The following is an 18,065-nucleotide window of genomic DNA, read 5'->3' on the forward strand; positions in this document are numbered from 1 at the left end:
GTTCCGCCAGAGCCCTGGGTTCCCCCAACTTTGCAGGAAGGATTTTGTGGAACTGGTCGAGTCGCTGTCCTCCCAGAAGGAGGACGAGTCGTGGCTTCCAACCCTGCACCCCCGCAGACAGGGGCTGCGGAATATGTCCCTAGATGCAGTGGACGGAGCGCGGGCCGTGGAGCCAGAGAGGGTATGTCTGGCATCCTGCCACTGCCTTGTTACGGGGGTAGCAGCTCAGTTTCCCCCATTCCTAATATTGGGGTACATATTTCACAAGGGGGCTGCGAGGATTAAATGCATGTACAGTGCTGCACAGTGCCTCTAGCGCAGTGTTTCTCAAGGCCTGGTCCTCTGACGTGCATCAGAATTGCCTTCAGAATTACTTGTGGCGTGTTGCAAAGACTCTGGGCTCCCCTCAGACCTAGCTTATTTTTTTTAAGTCAAGCAGTTCTGGTGCACCTGAACTTGAGAACTCCTATTATACGCCGCTTAGAAGACACAGTTGGCACATCTTAAGTGACTGATGGGATGTGCTGACGGAGGGGTTAGGTGGAGATGTTGAGGATAATTCTCAGGTTTCCGATTGGGACAAAGGTACAGCTGTTCACCCAGGTGAAGAGCTGAAGATAGGGAAAGACTTGCAGTTCAAACTGAGACACGCCGAGTTTGAATGGATGAAAAGGAGAAAAAGACTGTGTCAGTGTGGTCCTTGAAACATTACATATGATGGGCTGGGGGGGCCAGGGATGGAATGGAAACCACTTTATTCTTTGGCAGGGGTCCTGCCAGCCAAACACAGCCCACCACCTGTTTTCATATGGCCTGTAAGCTTTTTTTATTTTCATTTTTAAATGGTTGAAAAAAAAACGGCATTTCATGATGTGAAAATCATATGAAATTCATATTTCAGTGTCCATGGGAACACATCCATGCCCATGCATTATTATCTATGCCTGCTTTTGGTTTTTTAATTTATTTATTTTTGGCTGCCTTGGGTCTTTGTTGCTGCGCGCGGGCTTTCTCTAGTTACAGCGAGTGGGGGCTACTCTTCATTGTGGTGCGCGGGCTTCTCATTGCGGTGGCTTCTTTTGTTGTGGAGCACGGGCTCTAGGCATGCAGGCTTCAGTAGTTGTGGCACGCGGGCTCCCGTAGTTGTGGCACACAGGCTCCAGTAGTTGTGGCACGCGGGCTCAGTAGTTGCAGCTTGCGGGCTCTAGAGTGCACACTCAGTAGTTGTGGCACACGGGCGTAGTTGCTCCGCGGCATGTGGGATCTTCCCAGACCAGGGCTCAAACACGTCCCCTGCATTGGCAGGCAGATTCTTAACCACTGCACCACCAGGGAAGCCCTATGCCTACTTTTAACTGCAACAGCAGAGTTGAGTCATTGCAACAGAGACGTATGGCTGGCAAAACCTGTAACATTTACTATCTTGTTTTTCACAGAAGTTTGCTGACCCCTGACTCTATGGGATACTCAGAGGCTGTATAAAAATATACATGAAGATTTAAGCTTATCAAGCTATAATCTTAAGAAAAATGAAGAAAAGAGTATAAAGATTTAGGGGCTTCCCTGGTTGGTCCAGTGGGTGGGACTCTGCGCTCCCAATGCAGGGGGCCCGGGTTCGATCCTTGGTCAGGGAACTAGATCCCACATGCCTGCTGCAACTAAGAGTTCTCATGCTGCAACTAAGAAGTCCGCATGCCACAACTAAAGATCCCACGTGCCGAAACTAAACATGCTGCAACAAAGATCCCACCACAACTAAGCCCCAGCGCAGCCTGAATAAATATAGCCTTTAAAAAGAGTAGAAAGATGTAGATCTACTCCAAGAAATCTATAAACTTCAAAAAAAAGTTGCAGAATACTGTTAAGAAAAATTATCCAAAATTTGGAATACAGACGGTAGCATGACCTTCCAATATCATACTGGGGCATTGTTTCACAAGCCCACCCAAGGATTATTTAATTACCTATAGGAGTGTACATTTGTTTGATCTTGCTATTTAGATATTGTCCCAAAGAGATGCAAAACATCTATATCCAATGGAAAAATAACCTCAAAATTTGGTTTGTTTGCCCTGTAGGACACCAGCCAATTTTGTATCTAACCTAGTAATCATGTTCTAATATTTCTCTTTAAATGCCTATCCATATCCAGCTCCTCAAGATGCATTCCTACCTTACTGAGGGGGAACCCTTCACCAATGAATTAAGACATCTTAGTTACATGTTTATTCTTTATTTAGAGATCATATTTTTAATTTTCTGAAAATTATACTTTGACAGTACATATGGTGTGATTTTGTTTTTTAAATTATGCATGTAGATGTACACGTAGGTGTATGAAGTTAACATCAAGAAGGGACTCAGGGCTTCCTGGTGGCACAGTGGTTAAGAATCCGCCTGTCAATGCAGGGGACACGGGCTCAAGTCCTGGTACAGGAAGATCCCACATGCCGCGGAGCAACTAAGCCCGTGTGCCACAGCTACTGAGCCTGCGCTCTAGAGCCCGCGAGCCACAACTACTGAAGCCCATGTGCCTGGAGCTCATGCTCCGCAACAAGAGAAGCCACAGCAATGAGAAGCCCGCGCACCGCAACGAGTAGCCCCCGCGGCAGCTAGAGAAAGCCCGCGCTCAGCAACGAAGATCCAACGCAGCCAAAAATAAACAAATAAATTAAAAATAATAATAATAGGGCTTCCCTGGTGGCGCAGTGGTTGAGAGTCCACCTGCCGATGCAGGGGACACGGGTTCGTGCCCCGGTCCGGGAAGATCCCACATGCCGCGGAGCGGCTGGGCCCGTGAGCCATGGCCGCTGGGTCTGCACGTCCGGAGCCTGTGTTCCGCAACGGGAGAGGCCACAACAGTGAGAGGCACGCATACCGCAAAAAAACACAAAAATTATAATAATAATAATTTTTAAAAAATTTTTTTAAAAAGAAGGAACTCAAAAGATGCCCACTCACCGAACTGTTGAAGGGGTTACCTCTGTAGGTGTGAGGGTGGAGGGGGGAGACTGGTACATTCTCCTCTGTATGCCTGTGTATGATGCAAATCTTTTACAAGAACATATTCATACACTATGGGGGTAATTATTTATTATTATTTTTTTTTGCGTTATGCGGGCCTCTCACTGTTGTGGCCTCTCCCATTGCGGAGCACAGGCTCCGGACGCGCAGGCTCAGCGGCCATGGCTCACTGGCCCAGCCGCTCCGCGGCATGTGGGATCCTCCCGGACCGGGGCACGAACCCGTGTTCCCTGCATCGGCAGGTGGACTCTCAACCACTGCGCCACCAGGGAAGCTCCTGGGGGTAATTTTTTTTTTTAATGACATTGAGGTAGAAGTCCTAACATAAAAACATTCGTTTGTATTCAAATGAGAACTAAAGTGCAAACAATTGTTTCAATGGTGTGAACACAGCTGGGCATCGGGCATCACCCCTTCAATGTGTTAAGATGGGGGTCTGAGGGTCTCTTGTGATTAATGACACTGGGCAGCAATAATGGATGGTGGTGTCAGGCTTTATTTAACCTTACTGCTTCCAGGCAGGAGACTTCTGGTCTTGACCTGACCTGACCTGGGACCTGACTTCTGGGGCAGACAGTCAGGCAGGAGGCAATGGGGCTGGCCAAGTTCAACATCAACTCTTCTTCTACAATACTTTAGTTCCTGGGAGTTTGCATGTCCCTCCACACCATTTCTGGCCAGTTTTCTGACTTATTTTGTTGACAGTCCTGGAGTTCTCACCTCTCACACGTACAGAGGAAATGTTTTTTTCTTGGCATCTAATTGTCCCTGCCCATTCCACAGCCTCAGGTAGAAGTGGATATTAGTCTTAGTACTGATTCCCTCACTCATTGGCTGCGAAAACTTGAGCTGACAATCCCTCTCTGTGCCCCAGGCTTGTGTGTAAAATAGGATTTGTGCCACCAGTCCCAGCTTTCTCATGGGACTCTTGGAATGGTAGAGACAATGAGTGTTAAGATGCTGAGTGCTGGAAGGCAGCAGAGGGGAGAGCTGGTCAGCATCATGTGTTGGAAGAACATCTGGGGAGAAGATGGAAAAGCCAGTTGCTCTCCAGGGCCCACCTGGGGAGGATGTGGGAAGGTCCTGGGACAGCTATGGAGAATCTGTTGTCCCTTCCCTTACTTCCTCCCCATTAGGGGCTGGAACAAATACTTGGAGTTTGTGATCCAGCCCAGGCCTGCCCTCACCTGGCTACATCCTCCAGTTCTACTGGAGAGATCTCATTAGTAGAGATTACACCTGACCTCTCATCTGCCTAAGACTTGCTGAGGACCTACATGCCCCTTCACATTTTTTTTTTTTTTTTGGCTGTGTTGGGTGTTCGTTGCTGTGCGCGGGCTTTCTCTAGTTGCGGCGAGCAGGGGCTACTCTTCGTTGTGGTGCGTGTGCTTCTCATTGCGGTGGCTTCTCTTGTTGTGAAGCATGGGCTCTAGGCATGTGCGCTTCAATAGCTGTGGCTTGCAGGCTCAGCAGCTGTGGCACACAGGATTAGTTGTTCCATGGCATGCGGGATCTCCCCGGACCAGGGCTCGAATCTGTGTCCCCTGCATTGGCAGGTGGATTCTTAACCACTGTGCCACCAAGGAAGTCCCCCCTTCGCTTTTCTGAGCCCCAGTTCTTCATCTGCAGAATGTGCCCACACTACCTCCTGCGTGGAACTGTTGAGGACTTAGTGAAAAGATTTGCCCAAGAGCACAAAGTGTGTGGGCTGGGATGGTGAGGTACACTGTCCCTCCCTCAACACGGTAGGGCCCCGCTGCTCTGTACCTTTAGCCCAGCCCCCCTCCACAGTTCAGAGCTGCCCTGGCCACCCATGAAACACTCCTGTATTGGCTGGAAACAGCCTGTGCTCGAGAATCTTGTTCTCTATGTCCTCCTGATTCTAGAATCCTACGGCTATTCCAGACTGTGCGCTCCAGAACCGGAGGGGTCGGCTGCTCCTCCTGGGCAGTGTCCGCTTGCTCAAGCTGTACCAGCTGCCTTGAGTCTGTGCTGCCGCCAGGATGCGGTGGCGGGACCGCGTGGCCGTGCTCTTCTTCCCACAAGGCATGATTCTCACCATGGCTGCTCTGATGCTCTTCTTCGTACACCTGACCATCTTCGCCAGCGACGTGCACAACTTCTGTATCACCCACCACTATGACCGCATGAGCTTCCGCTACACAGTTGTCCTGATGGTAGGCCAGGGCAGGGGCTCAAGGGCTGGTCAGAGGAGGCCCAGGGGCTGATGGAAACCCCCCTGTGTGTCAGGGGGCCACTCTCCCACGGGATGGGGCCTACAGTTCTCCCAGGTGATCGGCATCTGCTGGGCCGCCATGGGGTCACTCTACGCTGAGATGACACATGACAAGTTTCGTCGATGCTTTTCCCTGACCGTCCTGAGTGAGTAGGGTGTACGCAGCGGGAGGGGGGAGCTCTGGAACCCTGAGATGCAGCAAGGAGGGGGCAGGCAAGGCTGATGGGGGCTCTCTCCTCTGCCCAGTGCTCAACGGAGCCATGTTCTTCAACCGCCTGTCCCTGGAGTTTCTGGCCATAGAGTACCGGGAAGAGAACCACTGAGGCTTGGGGCCCAGGCTGAGAAGGGGGAAGGAAAAGGCTGCTTCGGGTGTTTTAATAAAGTCTGTAATTTATTTCCACCTGTCAGCTCCTTTGGGGGAGGGAGGGGGAAAGCTGGAGACCCAGGAGGAGAAGATCAAGACAAATGTTTGATCTGCAGGAACCCCAGGCCTAGCCTGCAGCCACTCTGGTGGACTTGGCTTTGGGCCTGGGATCTTAGTGTCTCAGGCTTGAGGAAGAGGAGCAGAGAAGGGCCCCTGGACCTCCCCCTCTACCCACCCTCAGGCCCCCAGCTCCTAGGCTGGCCCAGCCATAAGCAGGGGCTCAGGAGGGACCCACACGGATGTGAGGGTTCATGAGCGGGTCCAGGTTGGGATCGCTGTCAGCCGCAGCCCGGCCCAGGCGAGACATGAGCGCAAGGAGGGCCAGGAAGCCCAGCAGCCCCAGGAGCAGCAGCAGCCCTGCCCGCTGGAGCAGGGTCAGCGGCCGCTTACGAGACCCAGCCCGGCTCCTGGGGGGATGAGGGGAAGTCAGGTCAGGCCTCCAGTCCCTGGCGGCCCCTGCAGCCGGGAGAGGAGCCCCAGCCATGACGCTCGTCTTCCGGCCCCAGCACCACCATCCCTGAGCCTGGTTTCCTCAAGGGTGGTCATCCCTGCGCCTGCCCACTACCAGGCTGACTGTGCAGCTCAAACCAGCTGAGGCAACAACTGTGTTCTGAAACTGGAATGTGTCGGGCATAAGGAGAGTCACAAAGATTGGGGGGTGTCAGAGCAGGAAGGGGCCTCAAAGAGCCCGAGTCCGAACCTCATACGTAGCACGCAAGGAAACACCCAGAGGGGGGCAGACCCAAGCCCAGGCTTCGGTGCACAGCCCCTATACCAGGTCCCGTTATTACCCAGAACAAGCCCCTTTTGTCATGAAATCGCCCTGCCAGGGTCTCTGGCTCTCACTTCCCCTCCTCCCCCTTCCTGGCATCCTGCCCCACCTGACCCCATGTACCTGAGCAGCTGGGCCAGCCAGCCCAGGGCAGGCCGGCGACGGTACTTGTCATCATCACAATCCCCATGGAGGCCTGGTGCCCGGTCATCATCCCGCGTGTCATACACCTTCCTTGGGGCTGAGGCTGCAGGGGCAGAGCCACCGGCATCCACAGGCTCAGGAAAACTGGCCCATAGCGGGGTGGGGAGAGGGGAGGGCAGGAGATCCCGGCCCTTCTCAGCCTAACAGCATCTCGGAATTGTGGGGAGGTAACGTCTGTGATGCAGTGAGGAAGGGTCCCTGTGGGTGGGTGTCCAGACCCCCGAGCTCCCTCCACGCAAAGCACCCCACTCCCATTCTATCCTCCTCTGGCCTGGACAGTTCCCCGGCTCACCGTGAGTCAGAGGCTCGGGATTGCCCATGTGGATCACCATGTGCTGCTCGGGTCGGCTCGGGGAAGCAGGGGGCCGGGGGACTTGGCTGTAGAAGGCTGGGGCAGCAGAAGCGCTGGCTGTCTCCTCTTGTTTGGGGCTACCACTGGCTGTGGGCAGGAAGAGAGCTGTCAGCAGAGCAGGGAGGCAAGGGCCCCAACAGCAGGTGGAGACCACCACTTACCATTAAAGCTGGACCAGTCAGAGAAGTCGGAAGTGTTGAGGGGCTCAGGCTCTGGGCTCACCACCTCGTCAATCTGGAGGAAAGAACAGATGTCACCAGCCTGCCCAGTGCTGTCCCCACCCACCCACCTGGCCCAGGTGGGACCCAGGGGATACAGGCTCTCACCAGAGGAAGACCCAGTCCTGCCCGGGCCCAGTTGACTGTGGCCAGTTTCTCTCTCAGTGCGGAGGCCACGGGGCCGGCCAGGTTGGTTGGAGGGAAGATGGGGCCACTGCAGCTGGGGCACTGGTAGCCAGCAGGTGCTGTGTTTTGGGGTAGCTGGGCAGCTCGTTCATTGAGGCAGGCCCAGTGGAAGAGATCTGAGGGCCCATGAAGTAGTGGAGGAAAGACATGAAGAAGCAGACACTTAGGACCCCTAGCCCAGCAAGAGCCCCCAGCCTGCTGCAGAGATACATGCACACATTAAGTGTAAGCCCAGGGCCTTCTCTTGCCCATCCTCACCCCAGGTCCACTTCCTCAGTATTCCCTAAGACTTTGGCCTTCCTGGCCACCACTATCTGACTAAGTTAAGGCAGATGCTACCAAATTTCCCAGCCCACTAGGGGGTGGGGGTGGGTGGGAAGAAGATGCCACCTACCCTTTCCATGAGTCCTCTCTGGACTCGCACTCATCACAAGCTCATTGGGCTAACAGCTCATCAAGAACAGTTTCAGAAAAGGTTACTAGACATACACACAGGAACACGTATGGGTGTACACATCCATGGGCACAGATATACACGTGTTTATATACATGTCAAACGCAGGTGCCATCCCCTACATCCACACATACGGGCAGACTAACTCTCACATACACATCTATACACTCACGTTTGCTAACACTTACGCACCCTCACCTAGGAATTCTCCTGCAACCCCACAACACACCTGTGCTTATATGTTCGCATACAACAGTTACCCATTCATTCACCCATAGTACTAATGAATACACTAACACTTATGTAAAGACACAATGCACGTTCAGTTCATGCACATATAAACACACAGTGAGAAACACATACATGGAGCACACTCTTTTACACTAGTTCCTTCAAAAAGTGGAGCGAAGGCTCTTACACCAGAGTCAGGTCAAGGTCATGACACATGCCCCTGCTGACTTCCTTTAGCTGACATTACTGTGAGGAATGCAGTTCCTCTCTGTTTAATCTTGGAATCAGAAATGGATCCTGAATGTCTGAAAGCCCCATGCTTTCAGCTCACTGCTGGTATGGCCAGCTACTGCTCACAGCTACAACCACACCCACAAGTTTGACTGGCTCTCGCTCAACCCTAGAGATTGGCAGGGAAGAAGCTAGAAGCTTTAATTTTTAGGGAAAAACACTAAGGCCTCTTAAGGGGAAATGACTTGCCTGAGCTCACACAGCAGGTAAGTAACCTAGCTGGACCAGAACCTGGGGCTCCAGCATCCCAGACTTGAGAGGTCACTGTCCTGCTGCTTGGGGAGTGCCTGGAAACTGGTCACGCTGGGCCTGTCCTGATCCCCCCATAAGGTGCCCAGGCCTCACCATAACAGACCAGGCGGGTCGTCTCCCGGGAGGCCAGGGGTATGTTGCAGAGGCGGCAATTGGGGTTGTAATCGCTATCTTGGAGCCACTGCAGGTAGGACTGGACGATGCACTGAAGTGGGAGAAAGAGGTCACAACTGGAGCAAGAACTCCACAGCCCATCTCCCCAAAGCCCAGATGCCTCTTTTTCTCATCACAGAGGAGATGGATACTTCTGTTCGACCAATCAATAAACATTTATTGAGCACACACAGTGTGCCATACTCTGACTTAAGCACTGGGGATACAACAGTGAACAAAATAAACTAAGTCCTTGTCCTTGTGGTGCTTCCATTCTAGGGCCAGGCCCTTCATGGATTTGGAGGAAGTCAATACTGCCTGCCCACCTAGTGCCCTGCTCAGCCGTTCCTCTGAACACCCACCTTGGCGTGATTGGCTACCAGGCAGTGCTCGCAGACGTTGACCCGGTGTTCGAAGCAGAATAGGTTGGTCACCTTCCTCTTGGGGCACTTGCAAAGCCCCATAGTCGACCCTGAGGAAGGGGTCTGAGTTGGCAGGGAACCAGGTTCTGGTGGCCGCCACAACGCACTCACCAGCCCAGTTGTTTCCACTCTTACCTGCCCTAGACACCTCTCGTACTCGCCCCAACCCCAAACTCTTGCCCACCGTCCCTCTCCATTCCGGCCACGCCCCCTGCATAAATCCCACCTCCGGAGACCCCAGATGCCTCCCGCATCCCAAACCTGGCCAGGCCCTCCATCAGTCTCTCCGATACCACCGGCCCCGCCCCTAGGGGCCCCTCCCGAGCCCCACCCCCTCCAAGCCCCGCCCCCACCTTCCCCACAGACCCCACTGTGTGTTACGAATCGGCTGCGGCACTCGTCCCCAGGGCGCGAGCGCCGGTCCGAGGTGCGGAAGGTCAGACAGCACTCAGCCGAGTTCTCGCTCGGCTCCCTCCAGCTCAGAACCCTCCGATTATCCCTCCACTGCCACGTCTCTTCCGGGTGCGGCGCGCGCTGATGACACCAGCTCGCCTCTGGCCCCGCCCCTGCAGACGCTAGACGTGGAGGCGGGTGGAAAAGGGGTGAGCAGAGGTCGGCGGCCCTCCCGCTTTACGTCACTTCCACTTCCTCCCGGGTAAGGCGGGTAATTCGAACGTTTGCCCTTCGGGTTGGCGCGAGCCCTGGCGGCGGTGGCTGCGGCGGCTGCGGCAGTAGAGCTCGAGACCAAGGCTAGACATGTCCCAGAGGCGAACCCGGTCCGGAGGGGCCGCCCAGTGCTCCGGTGAGCGGAGGGCGCGCGGGAGAGATGGGGCTGAGCAGTTTGTGGGACGCAGTTCCGTGAGGAAGGCCCTCCCCCCACCGCCCTAGGAGGCTCGTCCCCCTCCCGAGAAGGCGCCCCCAAAGGGCCTGTTTGGGAACTCTCGCTCTCTTCAGCTCCTGTTCTCTCTAGACTCTGAGGTCTAGAGTCCTCCCCTACCTGCTAAATTTGTCTCTTTCCAGGGCCCAGCGCCCCAACTTCCACTCAGTCTCTGCGGAGGTCCCAGCGGAAATCAGGCTCTGATCTCCCAAGCATCCTCCCGGAAATCTGGCCTAAGGTGAGCCCCGGGTTCCTCAGTTCCTCCTGCCCCGGAGGCCCCTGGGCTAATGTAGAGCTCAAGTTCACCCCTCTTCTCCAGGCACCCCAGGCGACTCCCGTCAGAAAGCCCATCGTCTTGAAGAAGATCGTGGCCCATACTGTAGAGGTGAGGACAGAGAGAGGGGTTGTAGGTGGGGAGCCAGAAGTGGGATCAACTAGTGTTGATGTGATCAACTAGTGTTGTCTCCACAGATCCCGTCTGTTCATTCGCCTCGAAGGAGCCCCCGGGTAAGTTCATTTTCATTTTCTTAGTTAAGGGAAATCCAGGACAGACAGTCTAGAGCTGAGGCGGAATATAATGGCTGCTCACGTCTGCCCAGGGAGCTATTTGCTGTATTTTGAAACAGTTTGCCTTTGGACACCTATGTGTATCGCCAGTCTTGCTTACTTCCTGTACACTTGGTGCGTTTAGCTATTGATGCCCTGTATTCTCTACCATTTTCCTTTAAAAGTTGAGCTGTGTCTTAACTACTTTCTTCTTCCTCGTCTATTGTTCTCAGTGTAGTATAATGTCCTTAACTGTTTTAGCAGAAGTTATTGTTAAGGATGTCTCATTAAAAGGAGCTCTCTACCTGAAGATATAATGAATGAGAAATACTAACTGCCTTTGAGTGGCTCACGGGGCTTACAGTCAAGTGGGGAGAAAGACAAATAAGTGATAACATAGTGTGCTGAGGACTGCAATAAAGAAAGTACTAGATGCTGTAAAGGCACCTAACCCAGACCAGGTAGCTCAGGGAATGTTTCACAGAAGAAGTGTTTAAACTGAGTCTTTGAAGACAAGTTAGGAGTGTTCTAGGCAAAGGAAGCTGTGTTTGCAGATGCCTGGAGTCCACAAGGAAAAGCATGAGGTTTGGGGAACAGCAGCTTTGATGTGTCTGCCCCAGACCTTGTCAGGGGAGGGAGCGTGCCAAGCCAGAGCAGATCCTGATGAGGCATGAGGATGAGCTTCGACTTCATCCTTTGTTCTGTGGGCAGCTTTGGAGAGTCTTAAGGTAGTGACTGAGGCAGGCTTGGGTATTTTAGAAAGATCTCTTTAGGGTCTGGGTGGAGAATGGATTGCAGAAAGCCTTCTGGTGACCCCCAGACCAGGTGGGCGGGCATGAAAGGAATCCCGAAGTGAGATGGTGGGAGCCTGAAGTTAGGTAAAGGCAGAGTGCTGCTTCTTCCCCTGGCTCACCGCGTGACCACCACATCACATAGGACTCAGCTCAAAGGGCACTGCCTCCCCGAAGCCTGCCTGATACATTTCTCCATAGGCCTTATGAATAGCCGAGAGTATTTTGTTTGCATGTTTGTTGTCTTAGGGGCAGGGACTTCTGTCTCCCCTATGGTGGCCACTCTTTCTTGTTGGTTGAATGATAGATTCATGAGATATTGAACAAAAAATGCACAAGGACTTCGATGACTGCTTGGCTGTAGGGATTGAAGAAGAAGTCGTCTGGGTGACTCCCATTTTGTTCAGTATCCCTTTTACTAAGACTTATGGGGCAGATTCCCCAGAATCTGTAGCCAGGAAATGTCTCTCTTGATAACCAATATAATTCTATTAAACCACAAGGGCCCTAAATTTGTCTTGTTTCTCGCCTTGTCTTGGTTGGCACAAAGCTCAGTGTCAAGTTTTGTGAAAGTTAACTCAGTGATTATTTATGGAACACCGGCTCCACGCAGGGCTCTGCTGAAGGTGTTGGGCACAGGCAAGGTCAGCGAGACAGATGAAGATGCTCACGTGTGACGCGCACATTCTAGTTGGCGTTACAGTCACCCAGCGAACAGCCACAATCAGATAGTGATGCTCACTGTTCAGGAAAGAGGTCATTGTGACAGAGGGTGACTAGCAAAGGTGAGGAGGGGCTGCTCCGTTCCACGGTAAGGGACCGCCTCCCTGAGGAGGCAGCACTTCAGCTGAGACTGGAATTATGAGAAGCCAGTGTGTGAACCTCTTAATACACATGTCAGATTAAGTGCTTTCCTGTTCAGAACTTTGCCATGGCTCCCTGGGTCTCGGAGCAAGGGGCTCCATGGGTCTCCCCTTACAGTGGCCTGCAAAATGCCCTATAACACCCCCATTACCTCTCGAACCCCATGCTCAGTTCCTCGCCTCGCTCCCTCTCACTTCAGCCACGCTAGCCTTATTGTTCCTTGACCCTGACTGGTACCCGTTCACCTCAGGACTTTTGCACCTTCTGTTCTCTCTGCCTAGAACATTTCTCCTCCAGATGACTTACTCCCTCATCTCCTTCAAGTCATAGCTCCAGTGCTACCTCAGTGAGGCCTACACTGACCTACACCTACTTAAAATTCCAAACCCTTCCCCCACCCAGTATGCTCAGTCCTGTTGTTTTTTTCCAAAGTGCTTAACATACGACGTGATTCTCCCTATTCTCTATTTTCCCCACCAGAGTGGCAGCACTGTGGAGACGGGTCTTCTCGGTTTTATTCCCTGCTCTACTCCCAGTGCCTGGCAGATGGCCAGTAAGGACTTATTGACTGGATGGACATTTTAGGTCCTGTGGGTCTTTCTTTCTGCCCTAAATCTCCTTGCGCCTTTCTTGAAGTAAGTAACACAGCCAAGTAACAGGGAGGCGTTCTCTCTTCTGTCCTGGTACAGATCGCTGTTTTTTTGGAGAAAGAAAACAACCCTCCTAGCAAGGAGCCTACTCGGGAGGACGTCTTCCCGACACGCAGTGTCCGGGTCACCTCCGCCTCCACTCCTGCGCTGTGCTCCCTGAATGTTGAGTCCGACTCCAGGGAAGGAGACCTGGACGCCAGAGACTTGGAAATGTCCAAGAAAGTCAGGCGATCCTACAGCCGCCTGGAGACTCCTGGCTCGGCCTCTACCTCCACCCCGGGTCGCTGGTCCTGCTCTGGCTTTGAGGGGCTGCTGGCCACAGAAGACTTGGCTGGAGTCTCGCCTGTGGTGGGTTCAAAGCTAACTGAGGTCCCCAGGGTCCCTGTGAAGCCCTGGGCCCCAGACACAACTCTCCCTGGAATCTCTCCCCCGGCCGTGAAAGAGAAACGAAAGAAGAGGAAGGTGCCGGAGATCTTGGTGAGTGAGGGGCAGGGGCCTTCCTCTGCCGTCATGCCAGACACACGGGGAGACGCACCGGGACACGTGCAGGGCCGGGGCTCGGCCCTGGCTGTCACGGGAGAAAGGCGGCGCCTGCAGGGTATGGGTGGAAATGCTCCAGCCAATGTGCCCGCTTCTCCACTCACCTGCCCCCCATTTCTCTTCCCCCAGAAATCGGAGCTGGATGAGTGGGCCGCGGCCATGAATGCTGAGTTTGAAGCTGCTGAGCAGTTTGATCTCCTGGTTGAATGAGATGAAGTGGGGCTGTCCCTGGCCAGACTCCCCTCTTCCCCCTGTACATAGTCCCCTCTCCCTGTGGAGAAGACACTTGGGGTCCCCTCCCCTGGTCTCGTTACCTGTGCACGCGCTGTTGCTGCACATGAGGCCTGTCCTCAGGGCTGGCACAGCGGCAGCGGCCGTTTCAGCTTGAGGAAACGGGGCCCGCCTGGCCCAGCCCCGCACTGGTGTCCTGCCTGTAGTCAGTCACCTACCATCCTTTCCCCACTACGTCCCAGAGTATCCCAGCCTGTTTCCAGTCGGGCCTCAGACTAGGGAGTAGGAATCACTGGCCCAGCCAGAAGAGGTTAAAGGGCTGGGGGCTGGGGGTGAGAGAGAGCACCTCTGCTCTTGTGGGGAAATGTGGCCGCTCTGCGGCAGCCCCACCAGAGCTGGATGCCGAGGGCCACAGCCAGCCTCGGGCTTTCTCTACTGAGTTGCCTCTGCTGAGGCTTGGTTCCCAGCCATGAGTGCATCTAGGTAACGAGGCTTGGGTTTCCTCTTAGATTCTGTAGATGGTCCGGGAGGACTGTCGCCATGGATTGGAGACAATTCTGTCTGTGAGGAAGAAGCAGAATATTCAGCCTATAGTCTTAAGTTTTGAAGGAGGGAGGGAAGCCTTGGTTGGGTCTCAGACTATAAATGCTGCACAGAAGCTGTGTTTTATAGTTCTGTGTGCTGTGGCTCAGATGTTCGGTTAAATGCAGGTTGATGGAGCAGTGGCCGCTTGGGGAGGGAAGGTGTCTCCAGACCCCCCAGAACCTGAGGCTCAGGGCATATGGACGGATAACTGCAGAGGGCAGGAAGGGGCCCATGGCAGGAGGCCCCCCCTCTTATCACTCATACCTGTTTTTTACAAAACAAAGTGTTCAGCGTCTACTTAGCTCTAGAAGAAGAACTTAGGGGTTGAATGGTCCTGGTGACATTAGCATTTCGTAAAGTTCTAGGAAGCTTTTCTCACGTGCCAGAAAGGGGCCAGGGTTGATAGCAGTTTTAACTTTCAGCTTCCTTAGTGTCCTCTCACAGGAGGACACTGCCTGAGGTAGGTGCTAGGACTTGAACTAGGGGGAGGGTGGGGTCATCTCATTGTCTCTGGGGATCCCCACTCCCCTAGCCCCTGTTTCTCTTTTCTCAATATTGTTAAAAGGTGAGCTTTCAAAGGCTGCCCAACCACAACTTCCTCCATAGCCCAGGCCTCTGTGCCTTTTGATGTTTACAGGTTCATGGAAGTAGGGGATAAGAGGAGTGTGGAGAGGCTAGTGGATAGCAGAGAATATCAGGGAAGATGAGTGCTTGCTTGGTTAGGGTCCCTGAAATGGCACGGGCCTGGTGGGTGCTAGTTAAACTCTTTGCAAGTGTCCTCGCTGGCTGGCGGGACAACTCCTGGGAAATGTCTTAGTCCTGCAGAATCGGGAGTAGCCAAATGATGTTGAGTTGATGTCATGATTGCAAACTTCTCTTTGTCCCTGAAAAACTAAGAATGGAGTTTAAGGAAAAACTGGGGTTTGTTTTTTAAAGAAAACAATTCAAGAGTTTCTGCCTGTTCATAGACTGTTTCTTTGTTGTGTCAAAGGCAGAGCTGAAGGTGTGGGACCCAGGAAGCCATGCCTTCTTTGGACTGTGTCACCAGGGTTGTCCCTTTGTATGGGGGGCTGCCAGCCTGACCTCCAGTAGCCTGTGGTAGATCACTCCCACCCCCACCCCACCCCCAGGTCTGTTTTTTCTGTCCAGTCACTCACCCACTCCTCTAAGAAGGGGAGCCCTGTACCCTCCTGTCCCAGGAGGAAAGAAGTCGTCTGCGGTGAGGCTGCTAAGAGCTTCGCTTAGTGCCTGAGTCCAGCTCTTATTCCCCGCCCCCTCTTCCTGACAGACTCCTGTGAAGGAGCCAGTTCCTCACAACTGGTCCAACCTGGGTGCTCTACAGCAGTGGGTGCAGAACCCCCTGGGGAGCTAGTCAAAGGTGCGATTCCCAGGAATTATGGCACTCGGCCAGAGGAGGCCCAGGGACATACGTGCACCTTGATGCAGGTGTCACAACCACTGTCCTTCCCCTCATCCTTCCTACACTTGTCCTTGCCTCCTAGTCCTTAGAACAAATTAAGGCCTTTAAATTCTTTAATTCTCCCTAAACCTCCCCACTTCTACCTCCTTCCCTTACCCAGAGGAGAGCAGGCTCCTCTTTTCAAGGCCAAGCTTTGCATTTTGGCTTTTGATCCAGTTCCCTCATCTCTGAGACCGTGTTCCTCTTTCTCCTACTAGCCTTAAACAAGCTTATGTTCATTTTATTGTTAAAAACAACCACCCTAATCCTAACCAGAAAGTTTTGTCCAGCATCTGTCTTCAGCTACTGTTATGCCTTTCAAGGTTAAGCTCCTTGAAAAATGTTCAAAAACTGCTTTCTGCTTCTGTTTCATTTACTTTGGGTGCCCTCATCACTCCATTTACTGCTTGGGCAGAAGTAACCAGTGACCGCCTAATGCCCAGTGCTAAAGACTCGGGCCTCTGTAGCCTTAGCCGAGAACACCTTCTTGGGGCCCTGGCACTGCTGGCCCCTCTTTCTTGGATTCCCCTGAAATATCAGGACACCCAGGTCCAGTCCTGGACCCTCTTTCCGATCTGCTTGCTCTCTCTGGGCTGCCTCCTTGCTCAAGGCTTTCTAGTCTATCTCCAAACCATACCTCCCTCCTGGGCTTCAAACTGGAATCTAGACCTGTCTTCTAAAACTGTATCTCAAAAGATGTTAAAAAAAAAAAAAATTGTATCTCAACTCAGAAGTCATCGCAAATTCAGCTCATCCACCAGCTTGCCTTTTCCTGTGCTCCCCCTGATGTTAGCAACACCACCAGCTGGCCCAAGTTGCACAAGCCAGGAAACTGGGGGTCCTCTGCAGCTCTACCCTCTCCTTTACCCCATCCCATCAGCCCCACCCTCAACATCCCTCCATCCCCATGGCCACTGGACAGTTGCTCTGGCCTAGTGGGTCTTCTTCCCTTTACTCTCACCTCTACAAACTGTCCACACTGCGGCCAGAATGAGTTTTCTAGGAGACAAAAATATGCTGTTTCTCCCCTGCTTAAAACCCTTTGATACAATTCCTTTCTGGGTACGATACCCAAAAGAATTGGAAGCAGGGTCTTAAGATATTTGTACACCCATGTTCATAGCAGCATTATTTACAATTGCCAAAAGGTGGAAATAACACAAATATCCATCAATGGATGAATGGATAAACAAAATGCAATATAGAAGTACAATAGAATATTCAGCCTTCAAAAGGAATGATGTTCTGCCACATGCTACAACATGGATGAACCTTGAAGACATGCTAAGTGAAATGAGACACAAAAGGACAAATATTGTATGACTCCATTTGTATGAGATACCTGAAACAGTCAAATGCATCAAGACAGACAGTAGGATGGTAGGCGCCAGGGACTGGGGCGGGGGGAATGGGGAGTTCTTGTTTAACAGGGACGGAGTTCCACTTTGGGAAGATGAAAAAGTTCTGGAGATGGATGCTGGTGATGGTTGCACAGCAATGCGAGTATGCTTAATGCTACTGAACTGTACACTTAAAATGCTTAAAATGGTAAATTTTATGTACTGTGCCACAATAAAAAAAAAAAAAACCCTTTGGCGACTTCCCATTGTCCGTGCAGTCGTGTAATGGATGGTTATTGGGTTTTGGCTGCCCAGTCTCAACCTCTACAAATGCGCTGACTGCAAGACACCACTTCCCTCCATGGGCATGAAGAGGCCAGACACTTGCTCCCCGTGATCCCAGCAACCAGGACATAGGCATCTCACCTGAACTCAGCCAATCAGATTTTGCATGAGGACCTGGAACGAGGACCAGGAAGAGAGGGAAAGATAATTGAGGATTTAGCGAGGTGGTGGCCTCACGTGTCCAGCGGCAGCCCTGGGCCTCCGCCGTCCAGTGTGGAGATGGCAGAACACTACCGTTGGCTCCTGTGGCAGGGTCCTCACGTGGTCCTGGCAGCCAGCATCCCATACTTCCTGCCCTTTGAGTCTGTTCTATGAGTTCCGCGACTCCCTAGTATCCTTCCAATAAAGTCCTTTTTTGCTCAAATTAACCAATGTTGTTTTCTCTTGTTTGCAACCCAGAGCCCTGTTGCTCCAGACTGCTTGGCAGGGCTCATGAGGACTCCAGGGTGAGGCTGGTGGCCACATCTCCAGTCTGAGGCCCACAGAACCGGTGCAGACCCTGAGCTGCTGCAAGGTCCTCCCTCCCAGCCTTTGCTCAGACTGCCCTCTGCCTCACCTAGTCTTCCCAGTGCTGTCTCACCTGCTGAGTTCTGACTTGATTAGGTTTGGCTTTGGCTC

The 18,065-nt window shown here is 52.8% G+C and overlaps 3 protein-coding genes across 3 annotated transcripts; 2 read left to right on the forward strand and 1 right to left on the reverse strand.

Moving 5' to 3' along the window:
- The first annotated feature begins 1 nt into the window (after position 1).
- TMEM262 (transmembrane protein 262) lies at positions 2-5,583 on the forward strand. The gene is made up of 4 exons (XM_060158716.1): positions 2-181; positions 4,911-5,201; positions 5,307-5,406; positions 5,507-5,583. Exons 2-4 carry the CDS (start codon positions 5,028-5,030, stop codon positions 5,581-5,583), a joined length of 351 nt encoding a protein of 116 aa, XP_060014699.1. The 5' UTR covers positions 2-181; positions 4,911-5,027.
- On the reverse strand, positions 3,503-9,757 carry ZFPL1 (zinc finger protein like 1). Its single transcript, XM_060158715.1, has 8 exons — positions 9,586-9,757; positions 9,160-9,269; positions 8,738-8,849; positions 7,339-7,532; positions 7,174-7,246; positions 6,953-7,099; positions 6,580-6,703; positions 3,503-6,091 (listed from the first exon to the last, which is right to left on the reverse strand). The coding sequence occupies exons 2-8, from the start codon at positions 9,259-9,261 to the stop codon at positions 5,905-5,907; spliced, it is 939 nt and encodes a 312-aa protein (XP_060014698.1). The 5' UTR covers positions 9,262-9,269; positions 9,586-9,757; the 3' UTR covers positions 3,503-5,904.
- A 155-nt stretch (positions 9,758-9,912) lies between these two features.
- CDCA5 (cell division cycle associated 5) lies at positions 9,913-15,218 on the forward strand. The gene is made up of 6 exons (XM_060157611.1): positions 9,913-10,021; positions 10,240-10,334; positions 10,416-10,481; positions 10,568-10,603; positions 12,987-13,424; positions 13,617-15,218. Exons 1-6 carry the CDS (start codon positions 9,976-9,978, stop codon positions 13,695-13,697), a joined length of 762 nt encoding a protein of 253 aa, XP_060013594.1. The 5' UTR covers positions 9,913-9,975; the 3' UTR covers positions 13,698-15,218.
- The last annotated feature ends 2,847 nt before the right edge of the window (positions 15,219-18,065 follow it).

This window comes from Lagenorhynchus albirostris, chromosome 9 (genome assembly GCF_949774975.1).
Source record: "Lagenorhynchus albirostris chromosome 9, mLagAlb1.1, whole genome shotgun sequence".
Taxonomy (NCBI): domain Eukaryota; kingdom Metazoa; phylum Chordata; class Mammalia; order Artiodactyla; family Delphinidae; genus Lagenorhynchus; species Lagenorhynchus albirostris.

Excerpts from the sequence above, each read along its gene's own strand:
- ZFPL1 (XM_060158715.1), bottom strand. The coding sequence starts at position 9,261 with ATGGGGCTTTGCAAGTGCCCCAAGAGGAAGGTGACCAACCTATTCTGC. Across the intron at positions 7,247-7,338 it reads CAGGACTGGGTCTTCCTCTG|ATTGACGAGGTGGTGAGCCC; the intron begins GTGAGAGCCTGT and ends TCTTTCCTCCAG. Across the intron at positions 6,092-6,579 it reads TGGCTGGCCCAGCTGCTCAG|GAGCCGGGCTGGGTCTCGTA; the intron begins GTACATGGGGTC and ends TCATCCCCCCAG.
- CDCA5 (XM_060157611.1), top strand. The coding sequence starts at position 9,976 with ATGTCCCAGAGGCGAACCCGGTCCGGAGGGGCCGCCCAGTGCTCCG. Across the intron at positions 10,022-10,239 it reads AGGGGCCGCCCAGTGCTCCG|GGCCCAGCGCCCCAACTTCC; the intron begins GTGAGCGGAGGG and ends GTCTCTTTCCAG. Across the intron at positions 10,335-10,415 it reads TCCCGGAAATCTGGCCTAAG|GCACCCCAGGCGACTCCCGT; the intron begins GTGAGCCCCGGG and ends CCTCTTCTCCAG.
- TMEM262 (XM_060158716.1), top strand. The coding sequence starts at position 5,028 with ATGCGGTGGCGGGACCGCGTGGCCGTGCTCTTCTTCCCACAAGGCATG. Across the intron at positions 5,202-5,306 it reads GCTACACAGTTGTCCTGATG|TTCTCCCAGGTGATCGGCAT; the intron begins GTAGGCCAGGGC and ends TGGGGCCTACAG. Across the intron at positions 5,407-5,506 it reads CTTTTCCCTGACCGTCCTGA|TGCTCAACGGAGCCATGTTC; the intron begins GTGAGTAGGGTG and ends TCCTCTGCCCAG.